This window comes from Amblyraja radiata, chromosome 28, assembly GCF_010909765.2.
Source record: "Amblyraja radiata isolate CabotCenter1 chromosome 28, sAmbRad1.1.pri, whole genome shotgun sequence".
Taxonomy (NCBI): domain Eukaryota; kingdom Metazoa; phylum Chordata; class Chondrichthyes; order Rajiformes; family Rajidae; genus Amblyraja; species Amblyraja radiata.
In genome coordinates, this window is record NC_045983.1 from 24184579 (window position 1) to 24205484 (window position 20906).

The 20906-nt window shown below is 41.7% G+C and overlaps 1 protein-coding gene and 2 long non-coding RNA genes across 3 annotated transcripts in view; 1 reads left to right on the forward strand and 2 right to left on the reverse strand.

The window, feature by feature from the left end:
* rnf43 (ring finger protein 43) overlaps positions 1–20906 on the reverse strand; it is a 180964-nt gene that overhangs the window by 59267 nt on the left and 100791 nt on the right. The window contains exon 2 of the mRNA XM_033046114.1: positions 2377–2499. Coding sequence (XP_032902005.1) covers positions 2377–2499 — 123 coding nt within the window. The remainder of the gene's footprint in view (positions 1–2376; positions 2500–20906) is intronic.
* On the forward strand, positions 1439–12587 carry LOC116989004. Its single transcript, XR_004416101.1, has 3 exons — positions 1439–1589; positions 1641–1645; positions 12576–12587. It is a non-coding gene; the product is annotated as an uncharacterized LOC116989004 (long non-coding RNA).
* Positions 5663–19795, reverse strand: LOC116989003. Its single transcript, XR_004416100.1, has 3 exons — positions 19699–19795; positions 19090–19094; positions 5663–5699 (listed from the first exon to the last, which is right to left on the reverse strand). It is a non-coding gene; the product is annotated as an uncharacterized LOC116989003 (long non-coding RNA).

Here is a 20906-nt window from a genome sequence, read left to right on the forward strand (position 1 = left end):
AGAGCCCCGCACATGCGCCCACTTCATTCTCCCCTCCTATTTATAAGTTGAGACGGTCAGGAGGTTTAATACATCTTGATGACCGTCGCAGCACTGGAGCTTCAGGAGATAATGGTGTTTCAATAGCTGGTGGTACATACATTGCTTGGTCATCAACTTCACTCATATTGTAATTTAGATTTACAATTTTAGAATGTCTTATAGAAGTTTCCAGACTAAGAATATTAATTGATGACACTGATGTTATTAACAGCCTCATTTAATGTTAGATTTTTAGAATGTACAACATCTAAAAACCGTTGTACATTTTCATCATGTTCAGCTTGATCTTTTCCTGCAAGAGTTATATTATCAAGATAAGGGAAAGTATCTTTAAGGTGTTCTTGTTCAACAAGTTTGTCGATCTCTCTCTGAAAAACAGCTACGCCATTAGTTACACCAAAAGGAACTCTGCGATAGTGGTATAATTTCCCATTTGCTTCAAACGCAGTGTATTTCTTCTCTGATTCTTTCAAAGGAATTTGGTAGTAAGCACTTTTTAGGTCAAAAGTAGAGAATATCTTATACTTAGCTAATGTATTGATAATCTCTTCTATACGAGGTAATCGATATGCATCAAGCTCCGTGAACTGGTTCATAGTTTGAGAGTAATCAATGCAGAGTTTCTTTCTGTCTCTCCAAGGGGTCCATAACCACGACAACTTGTGCCCTCCAAGGGGAAGAGCTGGATTCTATGATACCTTCTCGTAAAATATTAGTTACTTCTGTGTTGATAAAGTTCCTATCATCTTTACTAAAATGTCTTGATTTTGTAGCAATTGGCTTGCACTTAGAGAATAAATTAGTGAATAATGAAGGACATTCAACAGATGCAGCAGAAAAACCACACAATACTAGTGGCTTTGACAATACAAGATCAGGCATAGTTCCTTCATCTGTGCAGTTTCTGAAAATCCTGACCTAGAATTATATCGCTACACAAATTTTTCAAAATACAGTGTACCAAGACATACAGATTTATATCTAGTTTTGTTCAGAATTAGGTCCTCAATACAAGATCCAATAATTTGAGTGTTGAGTGTTGTCAAAGCCATCGAGATTTCTCTATTTGAAGGAAATATAGTTAGATTTAGTCGAGACACAACTTGTTCCCTTATAAAACTTTCTGAACTACCAGAATCAAGTAGTACATTAAGTGTATGGCCATTGATGGATACCGTTGTAGCTGCATGAGACAAGCTCTGAGGAAATGCAGCTGTAATTGCACATAAAGAAGGCATATACATGGCAGCAGTCACACTTTTAGTAGTTGCTTTGGACTTGCATACGCTAGAATAATGTCCCTTCTTGCCACAACTATTACAAGTTGCCTCTCGAGCAGGGCATCTCTCTTATGAATATTACCCCCCACAAAAGTATCACTTCCTTTTTGAATAATTATATGCTGCAGCAAGGGCACGTTTATCAGTAGAAATTGTTTCAGCTTGCTCCATATTAGTACTCGAGTGAGATTCTTTTGTAGCAGTTGCAGCAGAATATACATTAGATGAGCCATAAGCATCTGAATTTTTCTGCGCCAAGTCTAATGAGTAAGCTTGATTGTAAGCTGACTGTAAATCCAAGGTTTTGTTTTCTAATAGTCTCGGTCGTATGAAAGGCGATGCCAAACCATTGATAAAAGAGTCTCGAATAACTTCCTGTCGATATTGATCAGCCGTAACTGCTTTGAAGACACAGTCTTTACTAAGTCTTTGAAGTTCTTGTAAAAATTCATCAAGTGACGCACCAGGTTTTTGTTTCCGAGTAGCAAGGAGGTGTAGAGCGAATATCACGTTGGGTGTCTTAACGAAGAGTCTGCTTAGTACATCAATAGCAGAATCATAAGTTGTACATTCCTCTATGTAATCATATATATCAGAAGAGACGAAGCTTATTAATGTCCTGAATCTGTCCGGTGCATCATTGCCACACTCATCAAAGAAGTTAATTAGTATACAAAGCCAGTGCTTCCAATCCTTTGCAGCAGTAGGTGAGTTGGGATCCAGATCCAAGCGTTGTGGTTTCAATAGATTCTCCATCCCGGTGTCACACTGCTTAACCTCTGAGAATGAATTGCTTAAATTGTTGTGAGGCAAATGAAACTTTTGCACTACTCATAATTTACTTAACGTTATTTAAGCTTTAAGCAACTCATTTCTGTAATACATAAACTCAGAAACACCAGGCAAACATGGCTGATTCCGCAGGCCTTTCCCGCCCGAAAAACCCCGCACATGCATGCGCACACTCTGGAAAAGCCCCGCATATACGCACATGCACCCACTTCAGACATTTATCTATATACAGTGTATGTGTACATGTACAGAGATCTCCTACCTTTTCGAAGAGCGAGAGACAAGGATGTGGGTCTCGATCCGGTCTCTCCAATTTGATCATACTGACAAAATCATATTCCTGTTGCTCATCTTCACTGGTGTTACACAACCACAGAGGGTGAAACTGCCAAACAAAGCAATAAGCACTTAGCAAACTGTAGGTAATGTACACATGCCCAAAAAGAGACTGCACAGATGGGGTAGATAACTGCAGTCTGCAACTCGTTCATTAACAAGAACAAAAGATTTACACCTTATTCCTGTACTCGTACTATAAACAAATTCTCGTGGTACAGAAATCAAGGCAAGGCAAATATGCTGCAAGAAAACACACTGGAGTGAGGAAATGTGCAGTTTTTAAAATTAAGTGGAATCATCACAAAAGCAATGCAGAATTCACAAATTGTAAATGATATTTCATTACAATCTACTACTCGTCCTTTCCCGTATATCTCACTTTATTTCAACTTGATGTCTGCTTTTTTGTAGCCTATTTAGAATCAGAATCAATCAAAATTGTTTGTTGTCATTTGAACATAAGTTCAAATGAAATTACGTTTCTGCTGTCATAACAAACAAATATTTAAATTATATAATATTTCTGCCTTTTGTTGGTTCCACCTTGCTCAGAACTCAAATTCCCGAGCTCCTGCTGAATTATTCCGCTCTGCAAGTTAATTGCTCAAGTCCTCTGCAGTCTTCACTGATAACATCCAATCTCCTACAAGGATCGCATAGACAGTTCTCAATGTTAGAGATACGAGACCATGGGAAATCACCAAGACTCTTAAACAGTCATCAGTACAGGATGTTAAAAGGTGAAAAGAAGTGAGACACATTTACAATGGAGAAATTAAAAGAATATGTTTAAGAAGGAACTGCAGATGCTGGAAAATCGAAGGAGAAACTCAGCGGGTGCAGCAGCATCTATGGAGCGAAGGAAATAGGCAACATTTCGGAATAACATGTTATTCATGAGTATCTATTTCAAAATCTCAGAGCTAAAGAATGATAGATTGTCTTTAAAATAGTGATACATTGTGTTTCTCCGTGGATTGTCACCTTGTCGTGGTGGAGAAGCTTGTGTGGACCTGAGATCCTGAGAGCGATGCCGTCTGGAGCTATGCTCCTGGTAGGGCCACCCTTGGTGGTACGGTCGAGGGGGAGGTCTCTGACAAAGAGCAATGCAACCAAGACCTCAGCGGATGGAACAGGCGGGGGACGATGGCTGACCTTAGTGGAGCGTCACAACAGCTGGGAAGGCGGATGAAGGCTGCAGCAGAAAAGGGTCTCCGGTCGTCTTGGACTCCATGCCACTGACAATAGACAATAGGTGCAGGAGTAGGCCATTCGGCCCTTCGAAAACCAGCACTGCCATTCAATGTGATCATGGCTGATCATCCACAATCAGTACCCCGTTCCTGCCTTCTCTCCATATCCCTTAACTCCGCTATCCCTAAAAGCTCTATCTAACTCTCTCTTGAAAGCATCCAGAGAACCAGCCTCCACTGCCCTCTGAGGCAGAGAATTCTACTCACAACTCTGTGTGAAAAGGTTTTTCCTCATCTCCGTTCTAAATGGCTTCCCACTTATTCTTAAACTATGGCCCCTGGATCATGGCTCCCCCAACATTGGGAACATATTTCCTGCCACTGGATCCTGACCCAGATCTGTCAAGTACTGTGGGATGGCTGTCTGTGCACCAGTCTCCCCACGTTAAACAACGTCACGCACAGGCGTCCACCATGTAGGGAATAGCACCCTGGAGACACCCATGGTTAGCTATGACCGAAGGGGGCCTAAGATTGTATTTGAAATAGTGATAGAAGTGCAATTCAGAATGGGACTGCTTTGCTTCTGATCTGAAATTTGGCCACAGGACATTTCAATCACACAGGCTTGAATTGATTGCTGATGGCAAGGTACTCTCCGTTTAAATGAAACTATTGGCCTATCTTTTACGCAAAATGGAGCAGTTCTGTCCAGAGCCTGGATGTAAACTCAATAAAACTACTAATTTGCGTCCATGCAGAACCAGTGTTGGTCACTACTTTGGTTTAAAAAAATCACATTTTGAATTCAAATGCAAACATACTATGATGCAGATACAAATGAACTGTTGTCTCTAAATAAGCTGTCCATTTCATCATGTTCACATCTTGAGAGCCTGGGTTTCTTAAGGATGAGTACCCAATGTTTTGATTGGGCCTTAGAAAGCCAGTGCCTTGCATTCATGTAACTCCAGCATTGCCCACTATCCTACAAATTACAAACCCAGATAATGTGCCATATGCAAGATTATTCTGCAAAGCAAACTGTGGCTTGCAATCGAATGGTGAAGCTGAACGTACTTCAGATGCAGGCTGCAGATGGCTTAACAGCAACAAGAGTGGGGATTTGGCTGCAGGCTACTGACTAGTCCCATGCACTAATAACATGGCAGATTGGCTGATCCAATCCAGGTGCAGATAGGCGAGGAGAAAGGACCATGCTGCTCAGAATAGGAAGGTGTCTGAAGCACTGTGTGCCTTTATCTCTATAGTGTTGAGGGTTTATTTCGAGAAAGTGAAACATTAATCCTGAATCAATCTGAAGGATCCTGGCCCAAAACGTCACCTATACATTCCCTCCACAGATGTTGCATGACCTGCTGAGTTACTCCAGCATTTTGTATTTCAGTCAAGATCCTATCACCTGCAGTTACAAGTGTCTTATATACAGCTCTTCAATTGCTTTCATGTCAATTTAATTCACCTTTGGGCCTTAATGGTTATAAGAAAAATGGCCTGTCGCCACCTAAGCAACCAGGATAGGACATACTTGCTAATACCAGGACAGGGATTGCCCAATATAAGTAGGGTGCAGACTTCCTACCAACACTCGCATACCTGGTGGCCCACACTTGGTCCGATTTGCAAAGTTGTCTACCAGTGCTGGCCTTTCAACCTGACCTGTTCATGCTGCTTGTCCCGCTGAGTTATTCCAGCATTTTGTGTCTACCTTCAATTCAAACCAGCATCTGCAGTTCTTTCTTACACTGTTCATGCTTTATACACCCATCTGTGCAATAAAATTCTCAGTTGTTTCCCTGTACCCTGCATGCACTTCAGAAAATCCATCACTCCCAGGCAGGGAAAGTTCCAAAACAGAAACGGTCAGCACAGTGGTGCAGCATCAGAGCTGCTGCCTCACAGTGCCAGGGACCCAGGTTCGATCCTGACTGTAATGGGATAACATAGAACTAACTACTGTATATTCGATGCGGTCGATGGTTGGCATGTACTCAGTGGGCCAAAGGGCCTTAATCCACTCTGTATCTCTAAACTTTAACATCCAGATGAAACTGTAGAACTAGACAGGACAGCTAAGAACCAACAGTAATACCAGACAGCCTTTAGTAAATCAGCAAGAGACATCAGTTATCACCAGTGTTAAGGGGGAAAACGCTTCAGATAGAGAGCCCTGTACCTGGGAACAACCAACATTTTCTATGAAGATAACAATGCATTGAGCTCCTCCCCATGGTAGAAGAGGTCTACATGAGGTGAGGTGAGGTGATGGAGGGAGGATCCAGTTTACCAATTATGTAGCAATTTGGGCAAATTCTACAGAAGCACAAATCTCTACATCAGAAACTGATAGATTTGGAATTAACTGGGAAAGGTGAAGAAGTTATTCCTGATTGGAACCAATTTCTGTCCACAGCAATGAAAGATACAGCTTTCTGCAATGGGAAGGAGCAACCAATGTCATGATGGATACAACTCTCAGTACTTAAGGCCAACTGAACTAATTTGGTCATTTGGTGGCAGAATCCAAGAATAATGGATAGTGAGTATGATGAAGGAAATAAGTCCTTAAAAACCTCCATGCACAATTAATATATATGCTCAGAAATATATCTGTGTAATGAGCCAACTGATTTCCAGAGGCCAGAGGCTTGGACATAGTCCACACTTTTCTAACAGTCTTGTGCAAAATTCCTCAGACTCATTTGATATCCTGCCTTCCATTATATAATATTCCATGACATACTTGATCTTTCACTTTTATCCTGATGCAGCACTGTGCTTTCTTAATCAGGAAGAACTGAAGGTTGGCCCACATATTTCACAACGGTCTGTAACTTCTGGGCTTTGTCAATGGTTGGCATAGCATGGTGGATTCGATTTGAAGCAAAGCCCAAACCCATCACGAAATATCCATTCAAGAAGTCCACCAAATCATGAATGGATTATCATCCTATTGTCTTCATTGACAACCAAATTTCAGATGAAATTCCATTGCGGTCTTTCTGTAGCCACCATCATCTTCTCCTTGAATCTCTCACCCTCTGTTGACCAGGAATCCACTAACCTCCTGCTTCAGCGACCAACCTCTATGACCAAGAATCCATCACTCTCATTTTGGAACGAGGCCACTTTGTCTGTACTGGCTCCTTTTTCATATTCAGCCAGCTGTTACCGCAGTAACGCTGGAAACGTGTTTAAGGCAATGATGAAAACTTCTGAAGTTTTATTGACTGTGAAATTCAAACTCCTTTTTTGTTCTCACCAGCCTTGCACTTCATTGAATTTCATCCATGGAGACGAGATGTTCCAGCTGGCATCTGTTTCAGTTGCAGAAGAATTGTATACAAATGGGTCTTTGTACCCAGACCTCTCCGTTCTCACCATAAGGCAATCTTCAAACACCATGGCACCCAGGCTGCATTGCTGTAACACGAGCTCTTCTGCGAATATTGTATTTGAGGAGGTGATAAGCAGGTCATACTCGAGGCAATATGGTAACTTGATTAAAAATTAAACTGCACTTGGAATTAAATCAAAGGAAAAGTGTAATTGAAATGTAACTTGCATCTTCCTGTTTGTGCACAGGAATGATTACTGTGTTGCGGGACTTTGCTTTCATCTCCGCTCGTCTACTGCCAGCTGGGCACATGCCGATGCTCAAGCCCATTCTTCGTGTTGTAAAGATGGCCCGTAGAAACTCAGCCTACACCGTGCACTCGGCACATCTACTGGGCCACATCTCTACTCCCTGGGAGGCATTAAGCGTCGCAGAGAATATTTGGCAATCTACAGGATGGGTGTCCCTATGAATAGGTCACTGATGATGCTTCATTGCATCTCGAAAGATATCCGCATCACTCGCAAATAACTAAACATACCTCCATTCCCTGCTTTAAATCAATGCAAAACCTAATCTTTTAACAATGCCGTGTTATTTTCAGATGTTGCCTGACATTACTCCAGCATTTTGTGTCTTTCATTCTTTAAAGTACGGCGGGACGCTTTACTGAAATTAAAAGGTGCTGTATGAATGCAAGCTGTTCTACTGTGCCAGTAAAGTGTCACTCCTTCACCATACTCTGCCAACTAGATTAAGTATTATCCAAATCATTAGCTCATTGCACTCTATCAGTATTTTAGGCCAGAGTCCATCTGATTTTATGTGCTATGCCACCAAGAGGGGGCCTTTGTTACCCACTGTCTGGCTGGTGATCGCAGGAAGGGACAATGGCTGCATCACCATTATGCCACTGAGCCAGAAGGAGGGTCAGCTTCTACTCTCTCATTGTACTGTACCCGTTGGAGCAACCTGTTCTGCTGTCACCACTCAGGGATCAATTAAACATTTTAAACATGTGAATCGTGCAGCGTTAACACACTGAAAGCATTTTCTCCTGATACAAACCTCATTCTAGAGACTCAGGCAAATATGCCAGGGTTTTATTTCAATGGATTATTATAGTGTCCTTTTGCTAAAGGTACTGCCGCTTCCTTTTGGATGGAGTGTTATTCAAGGCATCTGAGCTTAATATGTATGATTCCACGTAGACACAGCAGTGAGCATGATCATCTTCACTATTTTCTCCCCAGGAAAACCTTTGAGTCTTTGCTCCATATTCTAAAACTGAGCAAAGAATGAGAATGCATTATAAATGAAAGAGGATTGCATCTGTCACTATATACCCAAATGTTGTTAACTGTAGGAAGGAACTGCAGAGGCCGGTTATACACCGAAAATACACACAATATCAATGCTGGAATAACTCAGCTGGATACAGTCTTCGCAAAGTTCATCGAAATCTGAGATATCAAAGGACGAAAGAGTGACCAGCAGTGCTTTTGGCTACTTCCAGCAAAGAATGTGGAGGGTTGCTGGGACAGCGTTTGGGCTCCAAATTATCAGTGATAAGTAAATAAATTGTGCATTTCACCAAACCAGATCCATGGGTGCAAAGGTCAATGGGGAAATAGGTCAGACTGATATTAACACGTATCAGCTATTCTTACAGAAAGAGTAAGAGGAGTCATTGAGAGGACTGAGAAAAGGCTCCATTCTGATTTGCAACAGAGCATCGCAGAAAAATGGCATTGGCTAAGCATTGCAAAAGCAGTTGAGTAGCCACTGCATTCATGAAGTGGCAGGCATCACAATTAATCCAATCCATAGGAAAACATCAGGCAACATGGTTATGAGACTTATATTTCAGCCTTGTATGTCAACTGCTTTGCTCTTGACGGCCCAAACCTGCAATGAGTGGTGAACACAGCCCAATCCATCACAGGCTGATCACCTCCTTCCATCTAGTCGATCTCCACAGCGCATCATATCAGGGAGATGGGAAGTATCATCAAGATGTCTGTCACCCTGGCCATTCCCTTTTTTCCCTTCTGCCTTCTGGGAGAAGATACAAGTTTGAAAGCCTGGATATTCAGACTTAACAGGTTCTTCCCTACTGCCATCCAACTCCTGAACCAATTATTCATTACTAGAGGTGCTGCCACTTATGCTTGCTCTTATAGACAATAGACAATAGGTACAGGAGTAGGCCATTTGGCCCTTTGGCCTTCACCCTACCTCATTCAGTTATTATGTTATTGTACTTTAATATTCTTTTGCATGAGGTGGATTTTGCACTAGTCGTACGCCATTCTGCTGTTTTACATTCATTGGTGAATTTCTTGTTGTATTTATCATTAAGATTACTTTGTGAGCTTCATATGAACAAGGAATTTCATTGCACCCGGATGTATATGACAATAATCTAAACTGAATGGAAGAGGACATATCCTTCTCTTTTTCCCATGCTAGTCATTGATTGATTACAAACTCCCCTCTGCCAGTCTACCTCTGCTCACCTGGATCTACCTACAATACAATACAATACAATACCGTTTATTTGTCATTTGAACCTCACATGAAGTTCAAACAAAATTTGGTTTCTGCAGTCATACAAGAAAAGAACCAAGACACACACCAACACAATTTACACAAACATCCATCACAGTGAATCTCCTCCTCACTGTGATGGAAGGCAAAGTCTTGTCTCTCCCCTGCTCTCCATTCCTCTCCCGAAGTCAAAGTCAAAGCCCCCGGCGGGCGTTAGCAAGTCCCACTGCCACTCAAAACCTATTATGTATCAGGTCTTTCCCCACCCCCTTCACCTCTTTATACTCGCTAGCTACCCTCCACACTTTCAGCCCAGAGGAAGGCTTCTGACCTGAAATGTCTTCTGTCCATTTCCTTTCACAGATGCTACCTGACCCACCGAGGTCCCCCAGCAGTTTGATTTATGCTTCAAACTCCCAACATTTGCAATATTTTAAACTCCCATTGATTCAACTTCCAGAGTGTTCAACCCCAGGTTGAGAAGTCACCCTAGATGCATAACAAAGGAACGTAACCCAAGTTCTCACTTTTATGCCATTTTATCAGATCGTTTGTGACACTTTAATAAACTTCAAAGAGGTTACAATTATTGTGCATTAAATGATGGCAGATGGCCAACTTGTGCTCTGGATGATCCAAGAAAATAATTGATATGAGTGACAAACTGATTGGTATGCTTTTAGATTTTATCCATGTGAAGGATCTGAGAAATGCTTTCAAACCCTAACATTTTAAAAGTGCAAGTTCACACATTTTGTAAAAAAGGCACAGATTGTTGAAACACTAATGAGCTGTGCTTTGATGTTCTTTCCCCATAATCTGTACATAATAAGGAATTTGTTAACCAGTTTCACCAGTAATAACTTCAAACCCATTGTGTTGCAAAGTCTCTGATATAAAGCAGTCAGGAGGTCTTGCTTTCTGGCCGACAACCAGCAGAGATAAAAATAGTCAATGAGTCAGTCTAGCCCAGCAAAGCCTAAACTATTTATCAACCAATATATATTTAATAAATCTAACCGTTATTATATTGATGTTTAGGGAACCTCAGGGTGTGCAAATTAATTGCCCCATTGCCTAGATTACTTTAAGGAAATAACGATTGTGATTGAATTAAAAATATTCTGGGTGTAAAGATCATGATTTGAGTAAAGATTAGAGCAAATGTTGGAGTAACTCAGTGGGACAGGCAGCATCTCTGGAGAGAAAGAATGGGTGACATTTCGGATTGAGACCATTCTTCAGACCGATTCTGACCAGATTTGAGCTAATGGTGCAAAAGTGGGAAGCTAGATTGGTTTGTTCAACTCGTGCTCTGCAATCTTTTTCATAAACCTCATCCTCCCTACCTCTCTCTCCTCCTTATGCTTGACTTTAAATCCACTTGTGTTGTCATCCATCATAACATTTCCTGATGGAACGGTGTCAGATTTTGTTTAATGGAGACACAAGACACTGCAAGTGCTGGAATAGAGGACAACAACTAATCTGCTGGAGGAACTCAATGGATCAAGCAGTATTCAGAAAAGGGGGGGGGGGGGGATTGGGGAAAAATAGTTGATGATTTGTTTAATATTGCATCTCTGTAGTTGGAACATGTAAAAGATGTGTTATTAATGTAAGCCATTATTTTCTTGAGGTAACATAGGCAGGAAAAAGGTATTCACTGTTAATATGAAGCAGTGGTACAGTCACACAGTGACAGAGCACTAGAAACGGGTCCTTAGACCCATTGGGTCCATGCTGGCCATTAACCGTCCATTTACAAATATCCTACACTAATCCCATCTTTTACATTCCCCACTTTCTCATCAATTTCCCCAGGTTCTCCCACTCACAAATGCATTAGGAAGATCTTATTGTCCAATTAACCTACCAACCCGCACGTCTTTGGGAGGTAGGACTAAAACAAACCACCTTGAGGAAGCTCGCACAGTCACAGGGAGAATGTGCAAACTTCACAACAGACAGCAGTGTGGGTCAGGATTGAATACAAGACTCTGGCACAATGAAGTAGCAGTTCTACGAGCTGCAATACTCGGAAGCCTCCCTGCTGGCTCTTCAACTTATAAGCAATTATACACGATTGAAAAGGGTAATTTTAAAGAGGTGCAAGTTGTTAAACCAGTAAAAAAAAAAAACTTCATCCCAAATGAAGGTAAAACATGTAGAAGAAGGGAGCCGAGCTGAATAGGGCAGCAAAGCTTATTTAGCATATTGTTGAATACATTTCAATGAAGGTGTATACTAATTAAAATTCATCTCACCATTAGTCACAATACTTCTTTAGTATTTTGCAATTTAAAATATTGTCTCCAGAAATCAAGTTGGTAAATACAAATGTTTAAACATATTGCTGGGTATTTCAACAGTTGAAGTACATCTGGTATGAATATTTAATTCACTCTTCTATGCATTTCACAGCAACTCTATTGAGACATTTGCAGTTTGATGCACATTATTATTCCTGATCTATCATTGAAGGATAATGCAAGCTGTCAATGCAAAGCCACACCTATATCATCCTACAGTCAATCCTGATAATCCTATAATCCTCAAAGTGCACAATCTGTTTATGCTGCCTTTTCCTTTTCACTCTCACAGAATTAGTGCGCAATTTATGTGCATTTCTATAGTAATGTTATGAGTTATACCCAAACTATTAGAATATATTTGTCTCAATGGCGCCTTTGCCGTAATGAGGTAAAATTGAATCTGTTTTGAAGTACATGATATATGAAAGAAGGCAGTCTGCGCACAATAAGATATTGTTGATTATAAGATTATGTTAAGGGTAAAAGAATAACTAGAGAGAGAATAAGACTTTTCAGACACCATATTGCGTGGAGCTACAGGAGATGGGCAAGATCCTCAATGCATATTTCTTGTTTGTTTTAAACTATAATGACCAGGGAACTTGGGGAAGTTAATGGAGATGGCATGAGGGCAGTTCTAAATACAAACGAGGTGGTGTCCGACATTCTAAGATATATCCAAGAACATTGTAGGAAGCTAGAGGAGTAATTGGAGGAATCCTGGCTGAAACATTGCTAGACACAGGCGAGATGCCAGAAGACCGGAGGCTGACTATTTTTGTGGCTCTTTTTTAAAAGGGCTGCTAGGAATTATAGACCAGTAAGCATAACATCTGTGATAGGAAAGTCACTGGAGTGGATTCTGAAGGATTAGATACACATACATTTGGATAGACAGGTGTTGATTAGGGATAGTCAGTGGTTATGTGCATGGGAGATCATGTCTCATGAATTTAGAGTCATAGGGTGATAGAGTGTGGAAACAGGCCCTTCGGTCCAACTTACCCGAACCGGCCAACATGTCCCAGCTACACTAGTCCCACCTGCCCCCGCTTGGTCCATATCCCTCCAAACCCGTCCTATCCATGTAGCTGTCTAACGGTTTCTTAATATTTGGCACAGCCTCAACTACCTTATCTGGCAGCTTGTTCCATACACCCACCAACTTTGGGTGAAAAAGTTACCCCTCAGATTCCTATTAAATATTTTCCCCTTCACCTTGAAACTATGTCCTCTGGTCCTCAATTCCCCTACTTTGGCAATAGACTCTGTGCATCTGCCCAATCTATTCCTCGTGATTTTATCCATAATTTGATTTGAGTTTTTTGAAGGTATCTAAGGTTGTTAATGAGAATGGGACTGGAACATAGTATATATGGACTTCAGCAAGGCCTTTTGTTCTGCGTGGGAGGCTGCTCTGGAAGGTTAGATCATAAGGAATCCAGGGAGACTTACTAAATGGATATAGAATTGGCTTCATGGTGGGGTGCAGAGAGTGGTAGTGGAAGGTTGAATTTGGACAGGAGATCTGTGTCTAGTGCTGTATAATAGGCATCAGTGCTGGGAGTTTAAGGTGAGAAGGGAAAGTTTTCATCGGAACCTGAAGGGCACATTTTTCACTCAGAGGGGGATAGATATTTGAAATGAGCAACCAGAGGAAGTAGTTGAGGAAGGTACAAAAACAACATGTAAAAGACACGTGGACAGGTATACAGATAGGGAAAATTTCGAGGGATATGGGCCAAACATGGGCAAACGGGAGTAATTTAACTGGGGGAACATTTGTTGGCATGGATGAGTTCTGCCAAAGGACCTCTAGCGGTGTGATGCTGTAATATAATTTACGTTTGGGTGATAAATACAAAATGCTGGAGTAACTCAGCAGGGCAGGCAGCGTTTCTAGATAGAAGGAACAGGTGATGTTTCTGGATAGAAGGAGTAGGTGACGAGACCCTTCTTCAGGGTGTGTTGTTCGAGTCTATGTACCTGTGATGCTGCTGTAAGCAAGGTAGAATAAAGTAAATCTTCATTCTACCTGTACCTCACTGTACTTGTGCATGTGACAATAAACTCAACTTGACTTGATTCATGCATGCAAGAAGCACATTAGCATCTTCAAATGCCTGAATGCAGGCACCTTACGAGCGAGATTGGGAGACCACATCAGTTCAAGGTTCTCCATATTCTCAAGATCAGTGGAGATTCAGATAAACCCTTGCAATACACAGAAGTGTCAAGAAGTGCTGTGTGGTTGGCATCCAGAACGCCTCTTAGATCGGCTTTCAGGGGGCACCAGCAATAACAATAAGAATTCAAATGGAATTTAAAACAGAAAAATTGTTTCAGCAGATTTTAATTAAATTTTATAATTAAAAGCATCATGTGTCTTCCTAAAATTCCAACAAAGATCACGTTTCATTTGTAAGTGCTGTTGAAAGGCATTATTGGGTTTCCCAGTGTAAATTCACCCTTTGCTAGCTTTGGTTTGTACACTATTAACCTATTGCAAGATCACACAGCTGCCTGCACTTGGCCTTGCAGCTGTGTCGCTGGTAGCTAGTTCTTAAAGAGACCTGCCATACTGCAAGTACCCAGTAATACTCATACAACTAGTGGAGTGCGCCATATTTGAAAAGGAAATGGATGCTGCAATAACGGGTAATGGGAGGGAGAGTGTTCCTAAGGGGTTATGAAGAACATTACTTGTAAGGGACACCTTCATGTGCAAACACGCCTTGAGTTAGAAGGAGAGAGGTCTCCATGGAGGAGCAAAACTACACGTGCAGTCCATCAACAGTTACATTTTGGGGAAACGTTTATCATTAGAAAATCCTGGCGCCTGCTCCAAAGGGCTAATTGAAAAATGAAAGAAATTTTCTCCGCTGGAGAATGAATTTAGGTGACCTCACAAATGCAGAATCTGTGGGATGCGGCAGAGATCAGCACCAACAGCCGAGAGTGAGTGTAACATTGATCCCAGCGAGTAAAGTAGGACAGACCTTGCAGAAGTCAGAAGTCTGACTGAGGGCATAGGATCTAATTTAACTGTTCACCCTATACATAGTATAGCATTGAGGGAAACGGTGTTAGTATGGCCTATTCTAGTTAGTGTTACTAGTATTCTAGTGTGGTTATTCCATCAGCAAATTTTAAAACTACTAATATTTCAGGTCAATGACATTGAAAATCATGTTGATCCAGCACTTTTTTTTCAAATCTTAACTGCACCCTCTTTCTCTTAAGGGCCTGTCCAACTTGGGCGTCATTCACCCGACATCCTAAACACGATGGTTGGCGCGTCGTGACGCGCGCATGGCGTGTGGTGACGTATGCAGTGACGCGCGGTAATGCGCAGCGCCACAGGATTTTGCAGTGCTCAAAATCCTCTCGTGACGTATCCCTTGCCGCCGCTGGCTTACTGACGCCATACGTGTAGCGCGTGGTGACGTACGGTTACACACGGTGACGCACACACATTGCCTATGCTAATTTATTATGCGTCACCGTGCTTCAACGTCCGTAACCATGAGCCGCCCGTAAGCCGTTGGCGCGCCATTTGCGCGCCGCACCACCTGACCACCCAGGTATAAAGCATGCTTAGTTTTGAAAATGTTTCACCATAGTATCTGATTTTCACTGGGAAAATCCTTGCCACCGAGATAGGACTAAGTACGAATGACATCCAAATGGCTCCCAAAATAAGTAGGGCCCTCAAGAGCACTTGGCGCGCGACTGTCGTACTGCTAAGCGATTTTCGTGCATCAGTCACTACCGGCCTGTGGCCTAAATGACACACAAATGACACCCAAGTGGGACAGACCCTTTACTCCCTCAGACAAACCTTCACTGTCAGATATAAAAAAAACATTACCCAGTTCTCACTTTCATGAGGATCAAACAGGCGATAATGTTCATTGACATGCGCAGTTCCTTTGTGACTGACTACACAGCAGTTACACACATCACCAACATGATGATGGTTTTATTGCAATTGCAAAAGAGTACTATTTGTTGCCTTTTCCCAGTCTATTTTTGAAGCACCTGCCTGCAATATGTTGCTTCAAAGCTCTATGTTGGCTCAAGACCAAAGGTGCAATGTGGACCTTCCCAATGTTAAAGTCAAGACGAGGTGATCAGACAATTGGCTAATGACTGGCCGCAGCAAAAAAAAACTTCCAAGCTAACGCCCTCTTTACATCATAAATGCTTTAGCTCTGTATCTGTGTTTGGGGATTAGATAACAGTAAATAGGCACTAATAGAATCTAAAAGGAAGGCTCTTTTCAGTAAATGTTCCAGTAATTCAAACAATACTTGAAGTGTAGAGTTACTAACTGCAGAAGAGCAGAGGGTTGGAAATCCGATCCGTCACTTTACGCTGAACGTTGTAGTTTAGTTTAACCTGTGTTAAAGCAACTACTTGTTGCTTTCTGTTATTCTCTTTGGCAATGATTAGCAGATATGAAAGAGTAGCAACACAGACATATCCTACTCTTCCAGGAAAATGTTCTTTATTGACAAACAGACCCTGGATTTGTTGTGAAGCCAAACACAGAGTGCTGGAGTAACTCAGCGGGTCAGGCAGCATCTCTTAAGAAAAGGAATAGGTGACGTTTTGGGTCGAGCCCCTTCTGCAGACTGATTTGTTATATTGTTTTGTACTTTATTAAGCGATCACAGCTACCCAAGGCCCTGTGACCTAGAAAATAGATGTCAAAGGTGTTTGACTAAGGGGATGGGAGGAGGGGGGGATGGGAGGAGGGGGGACGGGGAGGATGATCACTTTACAATGACCAGCATATAAAGCACATGGTCCCATACTCACTTACCACAATTGAAGGGCTACTGAATATGCTCCAAACATTAATAGACTGGGTTAGAGATCGAAAGTGTCATTTAGTTAGTGAGAATGATTAGCAGGGTTATGGGGCAATGGAAGGTCTGTGGTAGGGTGGCATGGTTAGGTAGGAACATCCCCCTTCATTATTGTTCAGTCACTCCTCAACTGGACAAGGCTGGGATTGAGCTCAGCTGCATAAAATAAATTCCACTGAAAAGCCAACTAACACTGACAAGTTCACACATAAACGCGGGAAGGGATAAAGTGGCAATCGTTGCAGAAGGTTTTTGGGTTTAAACCCCAGTAAAGACCTTTTCTTTTTTTTTCAATCATGCAGCAACCTCTGTGCTTGACATTCAATTTGTATTCCAGTGCAGGAAATGCTGCATTGCTGGTTGTGTTGCCTTTTGGCTTCACTATATTAAGAGGAGCTTTGCAGGATCACTGCCTATTAACACAAAATACAATAATCATTTAGGTTGGTTTAGTTTAGAGATACAGCATGGAAACAGGCCTAGTTCTAGGTTAACCTATTAACCTTTAAACTAGTTTATAAGTTGACCTATTAACCTATAAACTCAACTTTCACTGTACCATAGTTAGTTAAGTGACAATAAATGCGAACTTGAACTTGAACCTGCGTGTCTTTGGAACGTAGGAGGAAACCAGAGCACCCGGAAAAAACGTACAAACGTCACGAGGAAAACGTACAAATTCTGTACAGACAGCACCCATAGTAATGCCCCTGTCCCACTAGGAAACCTGAGCGGAAACCTCTGGAGACTTTGCGCCCCACCCAAGGTTTCCGTGCGGTTCCCGGAGGTTTTTGTCAGTCTCCCTACCTGCTTCCACTACCTGCAACCTCCGGCAACCACCTGCAACCTCTGGGAACCGCACTGAAACCTTGGGTGGGGCGCAAAGTCTCCAGAGGTTTCCGTTCAGGTTTCCTAAGTGGGACAGGGGCCTTAGGCAGCAACTCCACCACTGCACCACTTTGCTCTTAACATCGCTGGAAATAAAAGCCATTACAGTTGACCTTATTGATATCACTGCCAAATTAAGACTGGAACAAGGTGAATGCAATATCTCCCCCAGCTGATAACAGTGGGATGGTTGTTGGCTGGATCAACAACATAAGTGAGACAAAGTAGAAGAGATTGGGAACCGTGTTTCATGGTGCAAGGGCGACAACCTCACCTTTAATGTCAGAAAGAATAATGCAGAAACAAAGCCATTTCTGCGCACTCAGAATTCAGGGCTGTATTTCAAATGAAAACGGGTACGTTCTCCTTGTATGTGTTCTGGTCAAAACAAAATTAAGCTTGAAGCATCACATTGCTGTATGCAGATTGAGAGATTTACAGGATGGAATTTTGCAATAGAACTTCCACTGGAGGTAAAGCACAAGAGGATACTTTGTAAATACAAGACATTTCTGTATTGGGTTCCAATTGTAGTTGATACCTTCACAAATATGGTGCACAACACAAGATTCAAAGATGAGTTTCGTATCATTTAATTCTTTGGCCTCGTTAATAAATAATGCCTCCATCAAAATTGACCGTTCCACAAAATCCGTCGCATTGAAGTAGTTCTTGTGAAAATGCCTTAGTATTATTCTACTATAATTATTACTTGCATAACTGTATAAAAGCTTCCAAATGGTAAAGAGATGCACAGATATTCTGTTATGGGGAGATAACCCCCTCAACTGTTTTACTAACCTTTAATTAACTAAAATCAAAAAGCCAATTTAAGCATCATGAAACAACACCACCCATCAACATCTGAAAACAACAACTGGATTCAAATTGAATAAACAGAGCTTCATCAGTGCAAGAATGAATTTGAGGGACAGGACAATTTTTGTTTATAGAAATAATACACAAGCAGTGGTGTACTCAGCCTAGAAATGCTTTCTTGTTCATCTTCCTGTTTCAGCGCAGAGCACTTGGATTCTGTAAAGGACTGGTTCATTGTACATTATCAATCAAAACACCAACCTCAATTGTAGTCACAGTTTTACGGTCTGTGCCATTTAATGCAAACATAAATTATAACTTTATAAGTGACCCATGTGTGGGCTGTTCTGCAAGTAATAGGAAGATTTACAGTATATCAGACATCAACCTGTAATGATTATGCAAAGACATACAGGTTTGTAGGTTAATTTGGCTTGTAAAGGACTGGTTCTTAATCAGTCCAATGTATAGGTACAGCTTTGTATGGGTTGATGCAAAATTGCTCAGCATGTGATATATTCCACTGGGATTCGATTCCCATGTGTGTTATTTTCAATACACTTTCGATTTTAGTTTCTCTGCACCCAAATTCCCACATTAATATTTAGGGTAAACTCCTGACAAACACCTTCGACAAACACTGCCTTGACACATTCATCTGCAGCAACATCGCCACTTACACACCCACCTACAATAAATGCATGGCCATATGATAGCTTTCAACAGGTTGCTCTGTCATAACTTACCCTTTGGCCCAACAAATACAACAAGATCATTGATCCGCAAATAATTAAACTTTTTCCCATTTTTCCCCACAGTCAAAATGTAAGGGGAGAATCTGCCTTTTGTAAAAAAATATCGGCAATAATTTGTTATGTTACAGTTGTACAAGATAATTGGGTGGCACAGTGGTGCAGTCTTAAGTTGCTGCCATATAGCGCCAGAGTGCTGGGTTTGTTCCTGAATACGGGTGCTGTCTGCACGGAGATGGTACATTCTCCCCGTGACTTACATGGATTTTCTCTGGGAGTTCCGGATTCTGCCCACACTTCATATACTTACAGGTTTGTATAGGAAGGAACTACGTATGCTGGTTATACACCAAAGGTTTGTAGATTCATTGGGTCGGTATAAATGTCCCTAGTGTGTGTGCGCGTGTAGGATAATGTTAGTGGTAGGGGCGAGCGATCGGCCTGTTTCTGCGCCGTATCTCTAAAGTTTAGAGCAAACTGCCGTGTAAGTTCCTACGCTACCACAGAACCCGCTAAATAGCCCACCACACGGAACATGTTAAGAGCTTGCTGCAGGCCGGATAAAATCTCATGGCGGGCCATTGTTTGGAGACCCCTGAAGTGGAATGAATTGACGGCCAATGAGTTTTGAGGCATTTGTTTGAACTTGAGCAGATAGGATGTGTCGATACACTTCAGAATTCATTATGCTACTACAGTCAGCAGTTGTATCATCAATGATGATAAGCGAGCCAGTACCTTCAGCAACCATACATGCCCAGGCCATGCTGGTAGGTGGTAGGCTTTGGATTTTGGGCAGTTCCTTCTCTCCTCCATATTTGCTCTTGCCATCAGATATAAGTTAATCTTCGTCTCATCTGTCCAGAACTGTGGTTGCTCTTTTAAGTACTTCTTGGCAAACTGTAACCCGGCCATCCTATTTTTGCGGCTAACCAGTGGTTTGCATCTTTCAGTGTAGCCTCTGTATTTCTGTTCACGACGTCTTCTACGGACAGTGGTCATTGACAAATCCCCACCTGACTCCTGAAGAGCGTTTCTGATCTACGGACAGTGGTCATTGACAAATCCCCACCTGACTCCTGAAGAGCGTTTCTGATCTGTCGGTCATGTGTTTGTTTTTTTTTCCTTTATTATAGAATTCTTCTAACATCAGCTGTGGAGGTCTTCCTTGGCCTGCCAGTCCCTTTACGATTAGTAAGCTCAGCAGTGCTTTCTTTCTTCTAAATTATGTTCTAAGCATTTAATTTTGGTAAGCCCAAGGTTTGGCTGAAGTCTAACAGTTTTATTCTTGTTTCTCAGTCACATAATGGCTTAAATTACTTTAATTGGCACAACTTTGGTCCTCATGTTGATAAACAGTAATACGTTTCCAAAGGTAATGGAAAGACTGGAGGAAAGACTAGGTGCTAAGTGCTCTCTCATACCAGCATTAAGGAGGCATTTAAACACACTTGAGCAATTACAAACACCTGTGAAGCCATGTGTCCCAAACATTATGGTGATCCCAAACAATGGGGGGACTCCGTATGAACACAGCTGTAATGTCTACATGGTGAAAGCAAAATATATAAAAATACCCTTTAATAAAATCTGACAATGTGCACATAAACCACATGTGATATTTTCTGTTTCAAATTTCAAATTGTGGAGTACAGGGGCAAATAAATAAATGATGGGTCTTTGTCCCAAACATTATGGAGGACA